The sequence below is a fragment of the Hemiscyllium ocellatum genome, chromosome 40, assembly GCF_020745735.1.
Source record: "Hemiscyllium ocellatum isolate sHemOce1 chromosome 40, sHemOce1.pat.X.cur, whole genome shotgun sequence".
Lineage (NCBI taxonomy): Eukaryota > Metazoa > Chordata > Chondrichthyes > Orectolobiformes > Hemiscylliidae > Hemiscyllium > Hemiscyllium ocellatum.
The window spans coordinates 458,287-478,393 of record NC_083440.1 but is presented as its reverse complement, the minus strand read 5'-3'; the positions used below and the strand labels follow the sequence as shown (position 1 = coordinate 478,393).

Here is a 20,107-nt window from a genome sequence, read left to right as displayed (position 1 = left end):
AGGGTGATTTGGGGAATGAGGAATTTGAGGGTGATTTGGGGAATGGGGTAATTGAGTGTGATTTGGGGAATGGGGTAATTGAGTATGATTCAGGGAATGGGGATATTGAGGGTGATTTGGGGAAATTGGATAGTTGAGGGTGATTTGGAGAGGGGTAATTGAATGTGATTCGTGGAATGGGGATAATTGTGGGCAATTTTGGGAATGGGGCAATTGAGTGTGATTTGGGGAATGGCGTAATTGAGTGTGATTTGGGGAATGGGTTGATTGAGTATGATTTGGGGAATGGGGTAATTGAGTGTGATTTGGGGAATGGGGTAATTGAGTGTGATTTGGGGAATTGGGATAATTGAGTATGATTTGAGGAATGGGGTAATTGAGTGTGATTTGGGGAATGGTTGGAATTGAGGGTGATTTGGGGAATGAAGATAATTGAGGCTGATTTGGGGAATGGGGTAATTGAGGGTGATTTGGGGAATGGGGTAATTGAGTGTGATTTTGGGAATGGAATAATTGAATGTGATTTGGGGAATGGGTGTAACTGAGTGTGATTTGGGGAATGGAGAAATTGAGGGTGATTTGGGGAAATTGGATAGTTGAGGGTGATTTGGAGTGGGGTAATTGAATGTTATTCATGGAATGGGGGTACTTGTGGGTGATTTTGGGAATGGGGTAATTGAGTGTGATTTGGGGAATGGCGTAATTGAGTGTGATTTGGGGAATGGGTTGATTGAGTATGATTTGGGGAATGGGGTAATTGAGTGTGATTTGGGGAATGGGGTAATTGAGTGTGATTTGGGGAATTGGGATAATTGAGTATGATTTGAGGAATGGGGTAATTGAGTGTGATTTGGGGAATGGTTGGAATTGAGGGTGATTTGGGGAATGAAGATAATTGAGGCTGATTTGGGGAATGGGGTAATTGAGGGTGATTTGGGGAATGGGGTAATTGAGTGTGATTTTGGGAATGGGATAATTGAATGTGATTTGGGGAATGGGTGTAACTGAGTGTGATTTGGGGAATGGAGAAATTGAGGGTGATTTGGGGAAATTGGATAGTTGAGGGTGACTTGGAGTGGGGTAATTGAATGTTATTCATGGAATGGGGGTACTTGTGGGTGATTTTGCGAATGGGGTAATTGAGTGTGATTTAGGGAAAGGGGTAATTGAGGGTGATTTGGGGAATGGGTTGATTGAGTGTGATTTGGGAAATGAGGAATTTGAGGGTGATTTGGGGAAGGAAGTAATTGAGTGTGATTTGGGAAATGGGGTGATTGAGTATGATCTGGGGAATGGGGGTAATTCAATGTGATTTGGTGAATGGGGTAATTGACGGTGATTTGCAGAATGCGGATAATTGCGGGTCATTTGGAGATTGGGGTGAATTGGAGGTGATTTGGGGAATGGGGTAATTGAGTGTGATTTGGGGAATGGGGTAATTGAGAGTGATTTGGGGAATAGGGTTAATTGAGTGTGATTTGGGGAATGGGGGTGATTGATGGTTATTTGGGGAATGGGGTAATTGAGTGTGATTTGAGGAATGGGGATAATTGAGGGTGATCTGAGGAATGGGGTAATTGAGGTTGATTTGGGGAATGGGGTAATTGAGAGTGATTTGAGGAATGGAGTGATTGTGGGTGATTTTGGGAATGGGGCAATTGAGGGAGATTTTGGGAATGGGGTAACTGAGTGTGATTTGGGAAATGGGGTTAATTGAGAGTGATTTGGGGAATGGGCATAATTGAGGGTGATTTTGGGATTGGGGGTATTTGAGGATGATTTGGGGATTGGGGTGATTGAGAGTGATTTGGAGAATGGGGATAATTGAATGTGATTTGGGGAATGGGGTAATTGAAGGTGATTTGGGGAATGGGGGTAAATGAGGGTGATTTGGCATTTGGGGTTAATTGGAGGTGATTTTGGTGAATGAGGGTAATTGAGTGTGATTTTGGGAATGGGGTTAATTGAGGGTGATTTGGGGAATGGGGGTAATTGAGTGTGATTTTGAGAATGGGGTTAATTGAGGGAGATTTGGGGAATGGGGTAATTGAGGGTGATTTGGGTAATGGGGATGATTGAGGGTGATTTGGGGAATGGGGTAATTGAAGGTGATTTGGGGAATGGGGGTAAATGAGGGTGATTTGGCATTTGGGGTTAATTGGAGGTGATTTTGGTGAATGGGGGTAATTGAGAGTGATTTGCGTAATGGGGTAATTGAGTCTGATTTGGGGAATGGGGTAATTGAGAGTGATTTGTGGAATGGGGTAATTGAGTGTGATTTGGGGAATGGTGGTAATTGAGTGTGTTTTGGGGAATGGGGTAATTGAGTATGATTTGGGGAAAGGGCTGATTGGGGAATGGGGGTAATTGAAGGTGATTTGGGGAATGGGGAAATTGAGTGTGATTTGGGGAATGGGGGTAATTGAGTGTGATTTGGGGAATGGGGGTAAATGAGTGTGATTTGGGGAAGGCAGTGTTTGTGGGTGAATTTGGGGAATGGGGTAATTGAGGGTGATTTGGGGAATGCAGATAATTGGGGTGATTTGGGGAATGGGGCAATTGAGTGTGATTTGGGGAATGGGCAATTGAGTGTGATTTGGGGAATGGGTAATTGAGTGTGATTTGGGGAATGGGCAATTGAGTGTGATTTGGGGAATGGAGTAATTGAGTGTGATTTGGGGAATGGGCAATTGAGTGTGATTTGGGGAATGGGTAATTGAGTGTCATTTGGGGAATGGGTAATTGAGTGTGATTTTGGGAATGGGGGTAACTGAATGTGGTTTGGGGAAGGCAGTGTTTGTGGGTGAATTTGGGGAATGGGGTAATTGAGGGTGATTTGGGGAATGGTGGTAATTGAGTGTGTTTTGGGGAATGGGGTAATTGAGTATGATTTGGGGAAAGGGTTGATTGGGGAATGGGGGTAATTGAAGGTGATTTGGGGAATGGGGAAATTGAGTGTGATTTGGGGAATGGGGGTAATTGAGTGTGATTTGGGGAATGGGGGTAAATGAGTGTGATTTGAGGAAGGCAGTGTTTGTGGGTGAATTTGGGAAATGGGGTAATTGAGGGTGATTTGGGGAATGCAGATAATTGGGGTGATTTGGGGAATGGGGCAATTGAGTGTGATTTGGGGAATGGGCAATTGAGTGTGATTTGGGGAATGGGTAATTGAGTGTGATTTGGGGAATGGGCAATTGAGTGTGATTTGGGGAATGGGTAATTGAGTGTGATTTGGGGAATGGGTAATTGAGTGTGATTTTGGGAATGGGGGTAACTGAATGTGGTTTGGGGAAGGCAGTGTTTGTGGGTGATTTTGGGGAATGGGGTAATTGAGGGTGATTTGGGGAATGGGTAATTGAGTGTGTTTTGGGGAATGGTGGTAATTGAGCGTGTTTTGGGGAACGGGGTAATTGAGTATGATTTGGGGAATGGTTTGATTGCGGAATGGGGGTAATTGAGGGTGATTTGTGGAATGGTGTGATTGAAGGTGATTTGGGGAATGGGGAAATTGAGTGTGATTTGGGGAATGGGGATAATTGAGTGTGATTTGGGGAATGGGCAATTGAGTGTGATTTGGGGAATGGAGTAATTGAGTGTGATTTGGGGAATGGGCAATTGAGTGTGATTTGGGGAATGGGTAATTGAGTGTGATTTGGGGAATGGGTAATTGAGTGTGATTTTGGGAATGGGGGTAACTGAATGTGGTTTGGGGAAGGCAGTGTTTGTGGGTGAATTTGGGGAATGGGGTAATTGAGTGTGATTTGGGGAATGGGGTAATTGAGGGTGATTTGGGGAATGGGTAATTGAGTGTGTTTTGGGGAATGGTGGTAATTGAGCGTGTTTTGGGGAACGGGGTAATTGAGTATGATTTGGGGAATGGTTTGATTGCGGAATGGGGGTAATTGAGGGTGATTTGTGGAATGGTGTGATTGAAGGTGATTTGGGGAATGGGGAAATTTAGTGTGATTTGGGGAATGGGGAAATTTAGTGTGATTTGGGGAATGGGGATAATTGAGGGTGATTTGGGGAATAGGGTTAATTGAGTGTGATTTGGGGAATGGGGGTGATTGAGAGTGATTTGGGGAATGGGGCTAATTGATGGTTATTTGGGGAATGGGGTAATTGAGTGTGATTTGGGGAATGGGGTAATTGAGAGTGATTTGAGGAATGGAGTGATTGTGGTTGATTTTGGGAATGCGGCAATTGAGGGTGATTTTGGGAATGGGGTAACTGAGTGTGATTTGGGAAATGGGGTTAATTGAGTGTGATTTGGGGAATGGGGATAATTGAGGGTGATTTTGGGATTGGGGTAATTGAGGATGATTTGGGGATTGGGGTGATTGAGAGTGATTTGGAGAATGGGGATAATTGAATGTGATTTGGGGAATGGGGATAATTGAGTGTGATTTTGAGAATGGGGTTAATTGAGGGTGATTTGGGGAATGGGGATGATTGAGGGTGATTTGGAGAATGGGGTAATTGCATGTGATTTGGGGAATGGGGATAATTGAGGGTGATTTTGGGATTGGGGGTAATTGAGGATGATTTGGGGATTGGGGTGATTGAGAGTGATTTGGAGAATGGGGATAATTGAATGTGATTTGGGGAATGGGGATAATTGAGTGTGATTTTGAGAATGGGGTTAATTGAGGGTGATTTGGGGAATGGGGATGATTGAGGGTGATTTGGAGAATGGGGTAATTGAATGTGATTTGGGGAATGGGGTAATTGAAGGTGATTTGGGGAATGGGGGTAAATGAGGGTGATTTGGCATTTGGGGTTAATTGGAGGTGATTTTGGTGAATGGGGGTAATTGAGAGTGATTTACGGAATGGGGTAATTGAGTGATTTGGGGAATGGGGTAACGGAGAGTGATTTGTGGAATGGGGGTAATTGAGTGTGATTTGGGGAATGGTGGTAATTGAGTGTGTTTTGGGGAATGGGGTAGTTGAGTATGATTTGGGGAAAGGTTTGATTGGGGAATGAGGGTAATTGAGGGTGATTTGGGGAATGGGGAAATTGAGTGTGATTTGGGGAATAGTCGAATTGACGGTGATTTGGGGAATGGAGTAATTAGGGTGATTTCGGGAATGGGGGTAATTGAGAGTGATTTGGGGAATGGGTATAATTGAGGGTGATTTGGGGAATGGGGGTAATTGAGTGTGATTTGGGGAATGGGGTAATTGAGTGTGATTTTGGGAATGGGGTAATTGAGAGTGATTTGGGGAATGGGGCTAATTGATTGTGATTTGGGGAATGGGTGATCGAAGGTGATTTGGAGAATGGGGGTAATTGAGGGTTATTTCGGGAATGTGGTAGTTGAGTGTGATTTGGGGAATGGGGATAATTGAGGGTGATCTGAGGAATGGTGTGATTGAAGTTGATTTGGGGAATGGGGGAAATTGAGTGTGATTTGGGGAATGGGGTAATTGAGGGTGATTTGGGGAATATGGGGTAATTGAGGGTGATTTGGGGAATGAGGATAATTGAGGGTGATCTGAGGAATGGGGTAATTGAAGTTTATTTGGGGAATGGGGGTAATTGAGTGATTTGAGGAATGGAGTGATTGAGGGTGATTTTGGGAATGGGGTAATTGAGGGTGATTTTGGGAATGGTGTAACTGAGTGTGATTTAGGAAATGGGGATAATTGAAAGTGATTTGGGGAATGGGGTAATTGCATGTGATTTGGGGAATGGGGATAATTGAGGGTGATTTTGGGATTGGGGTAATTGAGGATGATTTGGGGATTGGGGTGATTGAGAGTGATTTGGAGAATGGGGATAATTGAATGTGATTTGGGGAATGGGGATAATTGAGTGTGATTTTGGGAATGGGGTTAATTGAGGGTGATTTGGGGAATGGGGATAATTGAGTGTGATTTTGAGAATGGGTTAATTGAGGGTGATTTGGGGAATGGGGTAATTGAGAGTGATTTGGGGAATGGGGGTAATTGAGTGTGATTTGGGGAATGGTGGTAATTGAGCATGTTTTGGGGAACGGGGTAATTGTGTATGATTTGGGGAATGGTTTGATTGGGGAATGGGGGTAATTGAGGGTGATTTGTGGAATGGTGTGATTGAAGATGATTTGGGGAATGGGGAAATTGAGTGTGATTTGGGGAATGAGGGTAATTGAGTGTGATTTGGGGAATGGGGTAACTGAGTGTGATTTGGTGAAGGCAGTGTTTGTGGGTGAATTTGGGGAATGGGGTAATTGAGGGTGATTTGGGGAATGCAGATAATTGGGGGTGATTTGGGGAATGCAGATAATTGAGGGTGATTTTGGGAATGGGTAATTGAGTGTGATTTGGGGAATGGGTAATTGAGTGTGATTTTGGGAATGGGGGTAACTGAATGTGGTTTGGGGAAGGCAGTGTTTGTGGGTGAATTTGGGGAATGGGGAAATTGAGAGGGATTTGGGGAATGGGGATAATTGAGGGTGATTTTGGGAATGGGGTTAATTGAGAGTGATTTGGGGAATGGTGGTAATTGAGTGTGATTTGGGGAATGGGGGTAATTGAGTGTGATTTAGGGAATGGGGTAATTGAGTGGTGTTTCAGGGGACTGATTTTGGAGCCTAACCCTTTTTTATTTCTCTATCTCTCTCTCTCTCTCTCTTCACCCTCTCCCTGCTCAGGTCCTGGTGGGGAAATGGTCACCATGTGTTTTCCCCCTACCCTCCTCCTGCTGCTGACCCTGACTCCCCACCTCTTGGCCTCAGGACCCTCTGTAACCCCAATACAGGTCTTAGCCCACACCTCCGTCAGCAAACAGACCTCTGGACGGCCTCCAGAGGTCACAACCCCTGGCAAGGTGGAAAATGCCAATAACACTGAGCCCCAGGCCACCAGGGCAACCACGACGGGGGTCATGATCCAAGACGGAGGGACTCCAGAGGTCACGACTGAGGAGGGAGAGACATCGGAGGTCACGACTGCAGAGGGAGAGATATCGGGGGTCATGACTCCAGGATTGACCACCAGGCAGAGATCTACAATCACGACCACCACAACAACCGAGAGGATGACCCAGAAGGTGACCTCCAGGACGACCCGGAAGGTGACCTCCAGGACGACCCTGCAGACGACCTCCATGAAGCCCTCGTGGATGAGACATGAACAGCAGATCTCAGTCAAAGTGACTGACCCTCCCAGTCAGATGTGGATAGTCTTAATCCTGTGTCTGGTTTTCATCACTCTCCTCATCCTCCTGGTCAGTGCCTGCAGGAAGCTGCAGGATTTTGGGGGTCAAGGCTCCTACTATCCCTGTCACCTGGACAGGGAGCGGTACGTCAATGCTGAGGAGGGAGAGGGGACAGGGGATGGACAGCCCAGAGCAATGAGGTGGGTCTTCCTCAGTGCTGTCCGCCGAATGCTCCCCTGGAGGTCCTCGCCGTTACTGAGCAATGATGAGAATGACGAGGAGGCGGAGTGGGAGCAGGGGGGAGGGGGGGAGGAGGGAGTGGAAGGGGAGGTGGTCCAGGGAAGAGGCAGCAGTGAGGCGCAGCCAGAGGGAGACAGCCAACGGGAGGACACCGATCACTCCGACAGCGATGACTACTCCAGCCTCGGAGGGCTAGACCTGAGGGAGAGGGCAGTCCGGGAGGAGGAGAGTGAGGAGAAGGGGCAGGAGGAGGGGTCAGGCAGAGAGCCGAGCGAGGGTGGCCATCACTCCCCCAGTGGGGATGAGCTCCTCAGTGACATCCACTCTTTCTCTGGCACAGCCCAGTGGTCAGACACCAACCACGATATCACTGCCCTGTGAGGGGGCAGAGCTTCCTGGGTACTGGGGCATTCGGGGGGGGCAAAGGGGTGGGGGTGGGCATGGGCACCCTGACTTGGGGTCTCATTTTGGGAAGGGGTGGGGGGTGACCAATCTCCCAAAGAGGGGACACAGCTTCAAATGGAGGAGTTGGAATGCACCGCATGACTCACCAACTTTAAGGGCATTTAATTGGTCATTGGATAGGCATGGGGACAAGAATGGGCTTCAGATTGGATCCACAGGTCGGCGCAACATCGAGGGGCTGAAGGGCCTGTACTGTGCTGGGATGTTCTATGAGTCAGGGGAAATGAGGATAATGGGGAGGGAGAGCTGGAGAGTGGAGTCGAGAAACAAGTTGGCCATGATGGAACGGCAGACCAGACTCAATGGGTTGAATGGCCTCCTTCAGCTCCTATCCTAATGGAGCAAGTGGCTGTTCAGGGCTGGGGAGGGAGGGGGCGGGTGTGGGGTCGATGGGGGTGGGGGTGGGATGGTGGGCGGGGGACTGGACAGATCAAGTGGGGATAAAAAAAGACTATTTTTTTACATGGTTTTCATGATAATTTCTAATGGTTTAAGAGGAGTCATGGACACAGGGTGGGAGATAGGGGAGGAGGACATGAGGAATTCCCACTCCCTGAGGGTGGGGCTGGGCAGTGGGGGAGGGGGGTGTGTGTGTGGACGGAGTCTGGAACTCACTGCTCGGGATGGGGTGGGCGACTCACAAAGCCCTCTACACATTGAAGAAGACTTTCAACATCAAGTCACCGCTGGAGGCCTCGCACTGGGCAAGTCAGGTTAGAACTGATGGAGGTTCAATAGCCAGCAACAGACACAATGGGCCAAAGGGCCTCTGTCTCAGAGCTGTGAGGGTGAAGTCCCTCTTCCCGCTGCTCTAGGTCAGGACTGAAAGCCCATTGTCCCTGCTGTGTGTAGATGGAGAGTCTGTCTCCACCCCAGTGAGGGGCGGGTGGGTGTGATGTCTGAAAAAGTTATGGCTTTGTAACAAAACCCGTGTTAATAAAGGATTCTTTCTCTCAGAACGACGTGTGTGTGTGTGTGTGTGTGTGACCTCAATCAGCCATCGATCACTCACTCACCATCAGACTTTAACTCCATCCTACCAACACCACCCACTGGGTGGGGAGGGGGTGGAGGGCAGGGAGAAGAGATGGGCAGAATAGACAACGGCACACCACTTTCAGATCACAGCTGGGCAGCTCAGATTCAGAAATGTGAAACAGGGGAGAGAGAGAGTGGGAAACAAAGAGAGAGAGAGAGAGCGAGAGACAGTGAAAATAGGAGAGAGGGAATGAGAGAGAGAGAGGAAATAGGAGCGTCTCTGATGAGGGAGTGGGCACTGTCAGACGGTCAGTGCTGAGGGAGAGCTGCACTGCCGGAGGGTCAGTGCTGAGAGAGTGGGCACTGTCGGAGGGTCAGTGCTGAGGGAGTTGGCACTGTCGGAGGGTCAGTGCTGAGGGAGTGCCACACTGAGGGTGGGTCAGTGCTGAGGGAGTGGGCATTGTTGGAGGGTCAGTGCTGAGGGAGTGCCACACTGTTGGACGATCAGTGCTGAAGTAGTATGGCATTGTCGGAGGGTCAGTGCTGACGGAGTGGGCACAGTCGTTGGGTCAATGCTGAGGGAGTGCCTCACTGTCGGAGGGTCAATAGACAGTAGACAATAGGTGCAGGATTCGGCCATTCTGCCCTTCGAGCCTGCACCACCATTCAATATGGTCATGGCTGATCATTCCTAATCAGTATCCTGTTCCTGCCTTATCTCCATAACCCTTGATCCCACCATCTTTGAGAGCTCTATCCAACTCTTTCTTAAATGAATCCAGAGACTGGGCCTCCACTGCCCTCTGGGGCAGAGCATTCCACACAGCCACCACTCTCTGGGTGAAGAAGTTTCTCCTCATCTCTGTCCTAAATGGTCTACCCCGTATTTTTAAGCTGTGTCCTCTAGTTCGGCACTCACCCATCAGCGGAAACATGTTTCCTGCTGCCAGAGTGACCAATCCTTTAATAATCTTATATGTCTCAATCAGATCCCCTCTCAGTCTTCTAAACCCAAGGGTATACAAGCCCAGTCGCTTCAGTCTTTCAGTGTAAGGTAGTCCCGCCATTCCAGGAATTGACCTCGTGAACCTACGCTGCACTCCCTCAATAGCCAAAATGTCTTTCCTCAAATGTGGCGACCAGAACTGCACACAGTACTCCAGGTGTGGTCTCACCAGGGCCCTGTACAGCTGCAGAAGAACCTCTTTGCTTCTATACTCAATCCCTCTTGTTATGAAGGCCAGCATGCTCTTAGCCTTCTTCACTACCTGCTGTACCTGCATGCTTACCTTCATTGACTGGTGTACAAGAACACCCAGATCTCTCTGCACTGACCCTTTACCTAAATTGATTCCATTGAGGTAGTAATCTGCCTTCCTGGTCTTGCCACCAAAGTGGATAACCATACATTTATCCACATTAAACTGCATCTGCCATGCATCTGCCCACTCACCTAACTTGTCCAGGTCACCCTGTAATCTCCTAACATCCTCATCACATTTCACCCTGCCACCCAGCTTCGTATCATCAGCAAATTTGCTAATGTTATTGCTGATACCATCTTCTATATCATTAACATATATTGTAAAAAGCTGCGGTCCCAGCACTGATCCCTGCGGTACCCCACTGGTCACTGCCTGCCATTCCGAAATGGAGCCGTTTATCACTACTCCTTGTTTCCTATCAGCCAACCAACTTTCAATCCAATCTAGTACTTTGCCCCCAATACCATGCGCCCTAATTTTGCTCACTAACCTCCTGTGTGGGACTTTATCAAAAGCTTTCTGAAAGTCCAGGTACACTACATCTACTGGATCTCCCTCGTCCATCTTCAGAGTTACATCCTCAAAAAACTCCAGAAGATTAGTCAAGCATGATTTCCCCTTCATAAATCCATGCTGACTCTGACCTATCCTGTTACTACCATGCAGATGTGCTGTAATCTCATCCTTTATAATAGACTCCAGCATCTTTCCCACCACTGAGGTCAGACTAACTGGTCTATAATTTCCTGCTTTCTCTCTCCCACCTTTCTTAAAAAGTGGAATAACATTAGCCACCCCCCAATCCTCAGGTACCGATCCCGAATCTATCGAATTCTGGAAAATCATCACCAACGCATCCACGATTTCCCAAGCCACCCCCTTCAGTACCCTGGGATGTAGACCATCAGGTCCCGGGGACTTATTAACCTTTAGACCTAACAGTCTCTCCAACACCAAATCCTGGCAAATACAGATTCCCTTAAGTTCAAGTCCTTCAGCCACTGTTACCTCAGGGAGATTGCTTGTGTCTTCCCCAGTGAACACAGATCTGAAGTACCCATTTAATTCTTCTGCCATTTCTTTGTTCCCTGTAATATATTCCCCTGTTTCTGTCTTCAAGGGCCCAATTTTAGTCCTAACCATTTTTTTGCCTTTCACATACTTGAAAAAGCTTTTACTATCCTCCTTTATATTATTGGCCAGTTTACCTTTGTACCTCATTTTTCCTCTGTGTATTTCATTCTTAATAATCCTCTGTTGTTCTTTAAAAGCTTCCCAGTCCTCAGTTTTCCCACTTATCTTTGCTATGTTATACTTTTTCTCTTTTAACTTTATATGTTTCTTAACTTCCCTCGTCAGCCACGGCTGCACATGCCTCCTCCTGGGATCTTTCTTCCTTTTTGGAATGAACTGATCCTGCAACGTCTGCATTATACCCAGAAATACCCGCCATTGTTCCTCCACGGTCATCCCTGCTAAGGTATTGCACCATTGAACTTTGGCCAGCTCCTCCCTCATAGCTCCATAGTTCCCTTTATTCAACAGAAGTACTGTCACTTCCGACTGTACCCTCTCCTTCTCAAATTGCAGATTGAAGCTTATTGTATTATGGTCACTATTTCCCAATGGCTCCTTCACTTCGAGGTCCCTGACCAATTCTGGTCCGTTACACAATACCAGATCCAGAATTGCCATTTCCCTGGTCGGCTCCAGCACCAGCTGCTCTAAGAATCCATCTCGGAGGCACTCCACAAACTCTCTTTCTTGAGGTCCAATACCATCCTGATTCTCCCAGTCTATCTGCATGTTAAAATCCCCCATAACATCTGTAGTAACATCTTTACCACAGGCCCATTTCAGCTCCTGATTTAACATACATCCGACATCCAGACTACTGTTTGGGGGCCTGTAGATAACTCCCATTAGGGTCTTTTTACCCTTAGAATTTCGCAGTGCTGAGGGAGTGCCGCACTGTCGGAGGGTCAGTGCTGAGTGAGTGGGCACTATCGGAGAGTCAGTGCTGAGGGAGTGGGCACTGTCGGAGGGTCAGAGCTGAGGGAGTGGGGACTGTCGGTAGGTCAGTGCTGAGGCATCACCGCAATTTCGGAGGGTCAGTGCTGAGGGAGTGTCGCACTTTCGGAGGTTCAGTGCTGAGGGGGTGGGCACTGTCAGAGAGTCAGTGCTGAGGGAGTGGGCACTGTCGGAGGGTCAGTGCTGAGGGAGTGGACACTATTGGAGTGTCAGTGCTGAGGGAGTGGGCATTGTCAGAACGTCAGTGCTGACGGAGTGTGTACTTTCTGAGGGTCAGTGCTGAGGGAGTGGGCACTCCCGGAGGGTCAGTGCTGAGTGAGTGGGCACTATCGGAGTGTCAGTGCTGAGGGAGTGGGCACTGTCAGAGGGTCAGTGCTGAGTGAGTGGGCACTGTCGGAGGGTCAGTGCTGAGGGAGTGGGCACTATCGGAGTGTCAGTGCTGAGGGAGTGGGCACTGTCAGAGGGTCACTGCTGAGGGAATGGGCACTCTCGGGGGGTCAGTGCTGAGGGAGTGCTGCACTGTCAGAGGGTCAGTGCTGAGGGAGTGGGCACTGTCGGAGGGTCAGTGCTGAGGGAGCGCCGAACTGTCAGAGGGTCTTTGCTGAGGGAGTAGGCACTGTTGGATGGTCAGTGCTGAGGGTGTGGGCACTATCAGAGGGTCAGTGCTGACCGAGTGTTCACTTTCTGAGGGTCAGAGCTGAGGGAGTGGGCAGTGTCGGAGGGTCAGTGCTGAGGGAGTGGGCACTGTCAAAGGGTCAGTGCTGGGGGAGTGGGCACTGTCGGAGGGTCAGTGTTGAGGGAGTGGGCACTGTCAGAGGGTCCGTGCTGAGGGAGAGGGCACTGTCAGAGGGTTAGTGCTGAGGGAGTGGGCATTGTCGGAGGGTCAGTGCTGACGGAGTGTGTACTTTCTGAGGGTCAGTGATGAGGGAGTGGGCACTCTCGGAGGGTCAGTGCTGAGGGAGTGGGCACTATCGGAGTGTCAGTGCTGAGGGAGTGGGCACTGTCAGAGGGTCACTGCTGAGGGAGTGGGTACTCTCGGGGGGTCAGTGCTGAGGGAGTGCTGCACTGTCGGAGGGTCAGTGCTGAGGGAGTGGGCACTGTCGGAGGGTCAGTGCTGAGGGAGCGCCGCACTGTCAGAGGGTCTTTGCTGAGGGAGTAGGCACTGTTGGACGGTCAGTGCTGAGGGTGTGGGCACTATCAGAGGGTCAGTGCTGACCGAGTGTTCACTTTCTGAGGGTCAGAGCTGAGGGAGTGGGCAGTGTCGGAGGGTCAGTGCTGAGGGAGTGTGCACTGTCAAAGGGTCAGTGCTGGGGGAGTGGGTACTGTCAGAGGGTCAGTGTTGAGGGAGCGCTGCACTGTCGGAGGGTCAGTGCTGAGGGAGTGCTGCACCGTCGGAGGGTCAGTGCTGAGGGAGAGGGCACTGTCGGAGGGTCAATGCTGAGGGAGTGGGCACTGTTGGAGGGTCAGTGCTGAGGGAGTGACGCACTGTCGGAGGGTCAGTGCTGAGGGAGTAGGCACTGTTGGAGGGTCATTGCTGAGGGAGAGAAGCACTGTCGGAGGGTCAGTGCTGAGGGAATGGGCACTGTTGGATGGTCAGTGCTGATAGAGTGGGCACTTTCAGAGGGTCAGTGCTGACGGAGCGCCACACTGTCTGAGGGTCAGTGCTGAGGGAGTGCGGCATTGTCGGAGGGTCAGTGCTGAGGGAGAGGCAACTTTCAGAGGGTCAGTGCTGAGGGAGCGCCACACTGTCATACGGTCAGTGCTGAGGGAGTGCTGCACTGTCGGATGGTCAGTGCTGAGGGAGTCAGTACTGTTAGAGGGTCAGTGCTGAGGGAATGGGCACTGTCGGTGGGTCAGTGCTGACGGATCACCGCAATTTCGGAGGGTCAGTGCTGAGAGAGTGGGCACTATTGGAGGGTCAGTGCTGAGGGAGAGCCGCACTGTCAGAGGGTCAGTGCTGAGGGAGTGGGCACTGATGGAGGGTCAGTGCTGAGGGAGTGTCGCACTGTCGGAGGTTCAGTGCTGAGGGGGTGTCACACTATCGGAGGGTCAGTGCTGAGGGTGTGGGCACTGTCTGAGGGTCAGTGCTGAGGGAGTGGGCACTGTCGGAGGGTCAGTGCTGAGGGAGTGGGCACTCTTGGAGGGTCAGTGCTGAGGGAGGGGGCACTGTCGGAGGGTCAGTGCTGAGGGAGTGGGCACTGTCGGAGGGACAGTGCTGAGGGAGTGGGCACTATCAGAGTGTCAGTGCTGAGGGAGTGGGCACTGTCAGAGGGTCAGTGCTGAGGGAGTGGGCACTGTCGGGGGGTCAGTGCTGATGGAGTGGGCACTGTCGGAGGGTCAGTGCTGAGGGAGTGGGCACTGTCGGAGGGTCAGTGCTGAGGGAGTGGGCACTGTCGGAGGGTCAGTGCTGAGGGAGTGCCGCACTGTCGGAGGGTCTGTGCTGAGGGAGTGGGCACTGTCGGAGGGTCTGTGCTGAGGGAGTGAGCACTGTCGGGGGGTCAGTGCTGAGGGAGTGGGCACTGTCGGAGGGTCAGTGCTGAGGTGGTGGGCACTGTCGGAGGGTCAGTGCTGAGGGAGTGGGCGCTGTCGGAGGGTCAGTGCTGAGAGTGTTGCACTGTCGGATGGTCAGTGCTGAGGGAGTGGGCACTGTCGGAGGGTCAGTGCTGAGGGTGTGGGCACTATCAGAGGGTCAGTGCTGAGGGAGTGTTCACTTTCTAGGGTCAGTGCTGAGGGAGTGTTCACTTTCTAGGGTCAGTGCTGAGGGAGTGGGCCCTGTCGGAGGGTCAGTGCTGAGGGAGTGGGCACTGTTGGAGGGTCAGTGCTGAGGGAGTGGGCACTGTTGGAGGGTCAGTGCTGAGGGAGTGTTCACTTTCTAGGGTCAGTGCTGAGGGAGTGGGCACTGTCGGATGGTCAGTGCTGAGGGAGTGGGCCCTGTCGGAGGGTCAGTGCTGAGGGAGTGGGCACTGTTGGGGGGTCAGTGCTGAGGGAGTGGGCACTGTCATAGGGTATACCCACACACACCCATATACACACACACTCTCACACATACACTCACACACACTCACACACACCCACCCTCACACACTCACACACACAGACTCACACTCACACATATCCCCGCACATACACTGTCACACACACACAAACACACACATACACAAACACATGCACACCCGCACGCACACACATGCAGACACACACACTCACACACATTCACATACACAGACACACCCGGACACACACACTCACACTCACACTCTCACACACACACTCACACACAGACGCAGACACAGACACTCCCACACACATGAAGAAACACACACACTCACACACACTCACACTCACACACACACATATACACACACACACACACTCACACACAGACACGCACACCCACGCACACACACCCACTCACACACCCACTCACACAAACCCAAACACATACACATCCGCATACACACACCCACACACAGACACACACACCCAAACAAATACACACCCGTACACACACACACACCCACACACAGACATACTCTCACGCACTCACACAGACACACTCACACACCCAAACAAATACACACCCGCACACACACACAGACACACTCTCACACACGCACACACACACCCACACACACACTCAGACACACACTCAAACACATACACACCCGCGCACACACACACACTCACAGACTCTCAGACACTCACACACACCCACACTCACAGACACAATCACACACACACACACACATACACATATACACACACTCACACACATATACACATCCACACCCACACTCACACACAGACACACACACACACACTCACACACCCACTCACACACAGACACACACACACACTCACACACACACTCACACTCACATACGCACCCACACACACTCACACTCACACAGACACACACACTTACACTCACACAGACACACACACACTCACGCACACACAGACACCCTCACACTCACAGATATGCACACACTCACACACACACACTCACACATATACACACACTCTCTCACACACACACACTCACATAGACACACACATCCACACACAGACACACTCACACACCCCAACACATACACACCTGCACACACACACGCACACAGACACACTCTCACACACGCACACATACCCACACACACACACACACACTCAAACACACACCCAAACACATACACACCCGCACACACGCACCCACACCCACACACAGACACACACTCACACACTCACACACACCCACACTCACAGACACAATCACACACACACACTCACACATACACATATACACGCACTCACACACATACACACATCCACACCCACACTCACACACAGACACACACACACTAACACACACAGATGCACTCACACACACACTCACACACACTCACACATACAAATATACACACACTCGCACACACACAGACACACACACACATCCACACTCACACTCGCACACAGACACACACAAACTCACACAAACGCACACACTCACACACAGACACATACACACTCACACTCACATTCAAACACACCCACCGACACTCACTCACACACTCACACACACACAGACGCACACACTCACACTCATGCACACACAGACACACTCACACTCACAGACACTCACACACTCACACATATACACACACTCTCACACACAGACACACACTCACACAGACACGCACACATCCACACACACACTCACACACAGACACACACTCACACAGACACGCACACATCCACACACACACTCACACACAGACACAAACGCACACACTCACACACACACACACGCGAACACACAGACACACTCACACACACACTCACACATACACATATACACACACACAGACACACCCACACACACACACACAAATACACTCTCACACACTCACACACACATACTCACACACTCACACACGTGCACACTCACACATACACTTATACACACAGTCACATGCACAAAGACACACACACAGACACGCACTCACATAGACACACACACATCCACACACACACTCACACACGCACACACTCACACACTCACACACACTCACACACTCTTACAAACACACATACACTCACACACACTCACACCCATTCACACACACAGACACACTCACACTCACACACGCACTGACGCACGGACAGACTCACATTCACACACACACACTCACACACACACCCACTCACACACACAAACACTGACACACACTCACACACACAGACTCACACTCACACATACACCCAAACACACTCTCACACACACAAACATACACACACAAACACATACACACCCGCACGCACACACACCCACACACAGACACACTCTCATACACTCGCACACCCACACACACAGACACACCCACACACATGCAGACACACACACATACACTCACACACATTCATGTACACACATTCACGCACACACAGACACACCCACACACACATGCATACACACACACACACACACACACGCAAACACATTCACACCGGCACACATACAGCCCCACACACAGACACACTCTCTCACACACACACACACACACACGCACACACTGACACACACAAAAACACACACAGACACACACAGACACACACACACTCTCTCACACACATGCACAAACACACACAGACGCACACACACACTTGCACACAATCACACACACACTCACGCACCCAAGCACTCACACTCTCATACGCACACTCTCACACACACCCACACACCCACACCCACACACACACTCACGCACAGACACACACACTCACACACACACTCACAAACACACACAGACACACATACACACGCAAACAGACAGACACACTTACAGACACACACACACTCACACACACACACGCACACAAACACTCTCTCACACACACACTCACACACACCCCCAAACACATAAACACCCGCACGCACTCACCCCCACACACAGACACATACTCACACATTCACACACACCCACACACATACACACCCACACACATGCAGACACACACACTCTCACATACTCACACTCACACACACCCACTCACACAAACATATACACATACACATACTCACACACACACAGACACACACACACATCCACACACACAATCACACACACGCTCACACACACACAACCTAACTTAGACACACTCACACACACAGACACACACACTCTCACACACACTAACACACACACTAACACACACAGATGCACTCACACACACACACTCACACACACTCACACATACAAATATACACACACTCGCACACACACAGACACACACACACATCCACACTCACACTCGCACACAGACACACACAAACTCACACAAACGCACACACTCACACACAGACACATACACACTCACACTCACATTCAAACACACCCACCGACACTCACTCACACACTCACACACACACAGACGCACACACTCACACTCATGCACACACAGACACACTCACACTCACAGACACTCACACACTCACACATATACACACACTCTCACACACAGACACACACTCACACAGACACGCACACATCCACACACACACTCACACACAGACACACACTCACACAGACACGCACACATCCACACACACACTCACACACAGACACAAACGCACACACTCACACACACACACACGCGAACACACAGACACACTCACACACACACTCACACATACACATATACACACACACAGACACACCCACACACACACACACAAATACACTCTCACACACTCACACACACATACTCACACACTCACACACGTGCACACTCACACATACACTTATACACACAGTCACATGCACAAAGACACACACACAGACACGCACTCACATAGACACACACACATCCACACACACACTCACACACGCACACACTCACACACTCACACACACTCACACACTCTTACAAACACACATACACTCACACACACTCACACCCATTCACACACACAGACACACTCACACTCACACACGCACTGACGCACGGACAGACTCACATTCACACACACACACTCACACACACACCCACTCACACACACAAACACTGACACACACTCACACACACTCACACACACAGACTCACACTCACACATACACCCAAACACACTCTCACACACACAAACATACACACACAAACACATACACACCCGCACGCACACACACCCACACACAGACACACTCTCATACACTCGCACACCCACACACACAGACACACCCACACACATGCAGACACACACACATACACTCACACACATTCATGTACACACATTCACGCACACACAGACACACCCACACACACATGCATACACACACACACACACACACACGCAAACACATTCACACCGGCACACATACAGCCCCACACACAGACACACTCTCTCACACACACACACACACACACGCACACACTGACACACACAAAAACACACACAGACACACACAGACACACACACACTCTCTCACACACATGCACAAACACACACAGACGCACACACACACTTGCACACAATCACACACACACTCACGCACCCAAGCACTCACACTCTCATACGCACACTCTCACACACACCCACACACCCACACCCACACACACACTCACGCACAGACACACACACTCACACACACACTCACAAACACACACAGACACACATACACACGCAAACAGACAGACACACTTACAGACACACACACACTCACACACACACACGCACACAAACACTCTCTCACACACACACTCACACACACCCCCAAACACATAAACACCCGCACGCACTCACCCCCACACACAGACACATACTCACACATTCACACACACCCACACACATACACACCCACACACATGCAGACACACACACTCTCACATACTCACACTCACACACACCCACTCACACAAACATATACACATACACATACTCACACACACACAGACACACACACACATCCACACACACAATCACACACACGCTC

General features: G+C 50.0%; 1 protein-coding gene across 1 annotated transcript; it reads left to right on the top strand.

The window, feature by feature from the left end:
* Positions 1-6,643: 6,643 nt before the first annotated feature.
* Positions 6,644-7,764, top strand: LOC132834496 (uncharacterized). Its single transcript, XM_060853419.1, has one exon. It carries the CDS (start codon positions 6,652-6,654, stop codon positions 7,762-7,764), a length of 1,113 nt encoding a protein of 370 aa, XP_060709402.1. The 5' UTR covers positions 6,644-6,651.
* The last annotated feature ends 12,343 nt before the right edge of the window (positions 7,765-20,107 follow it).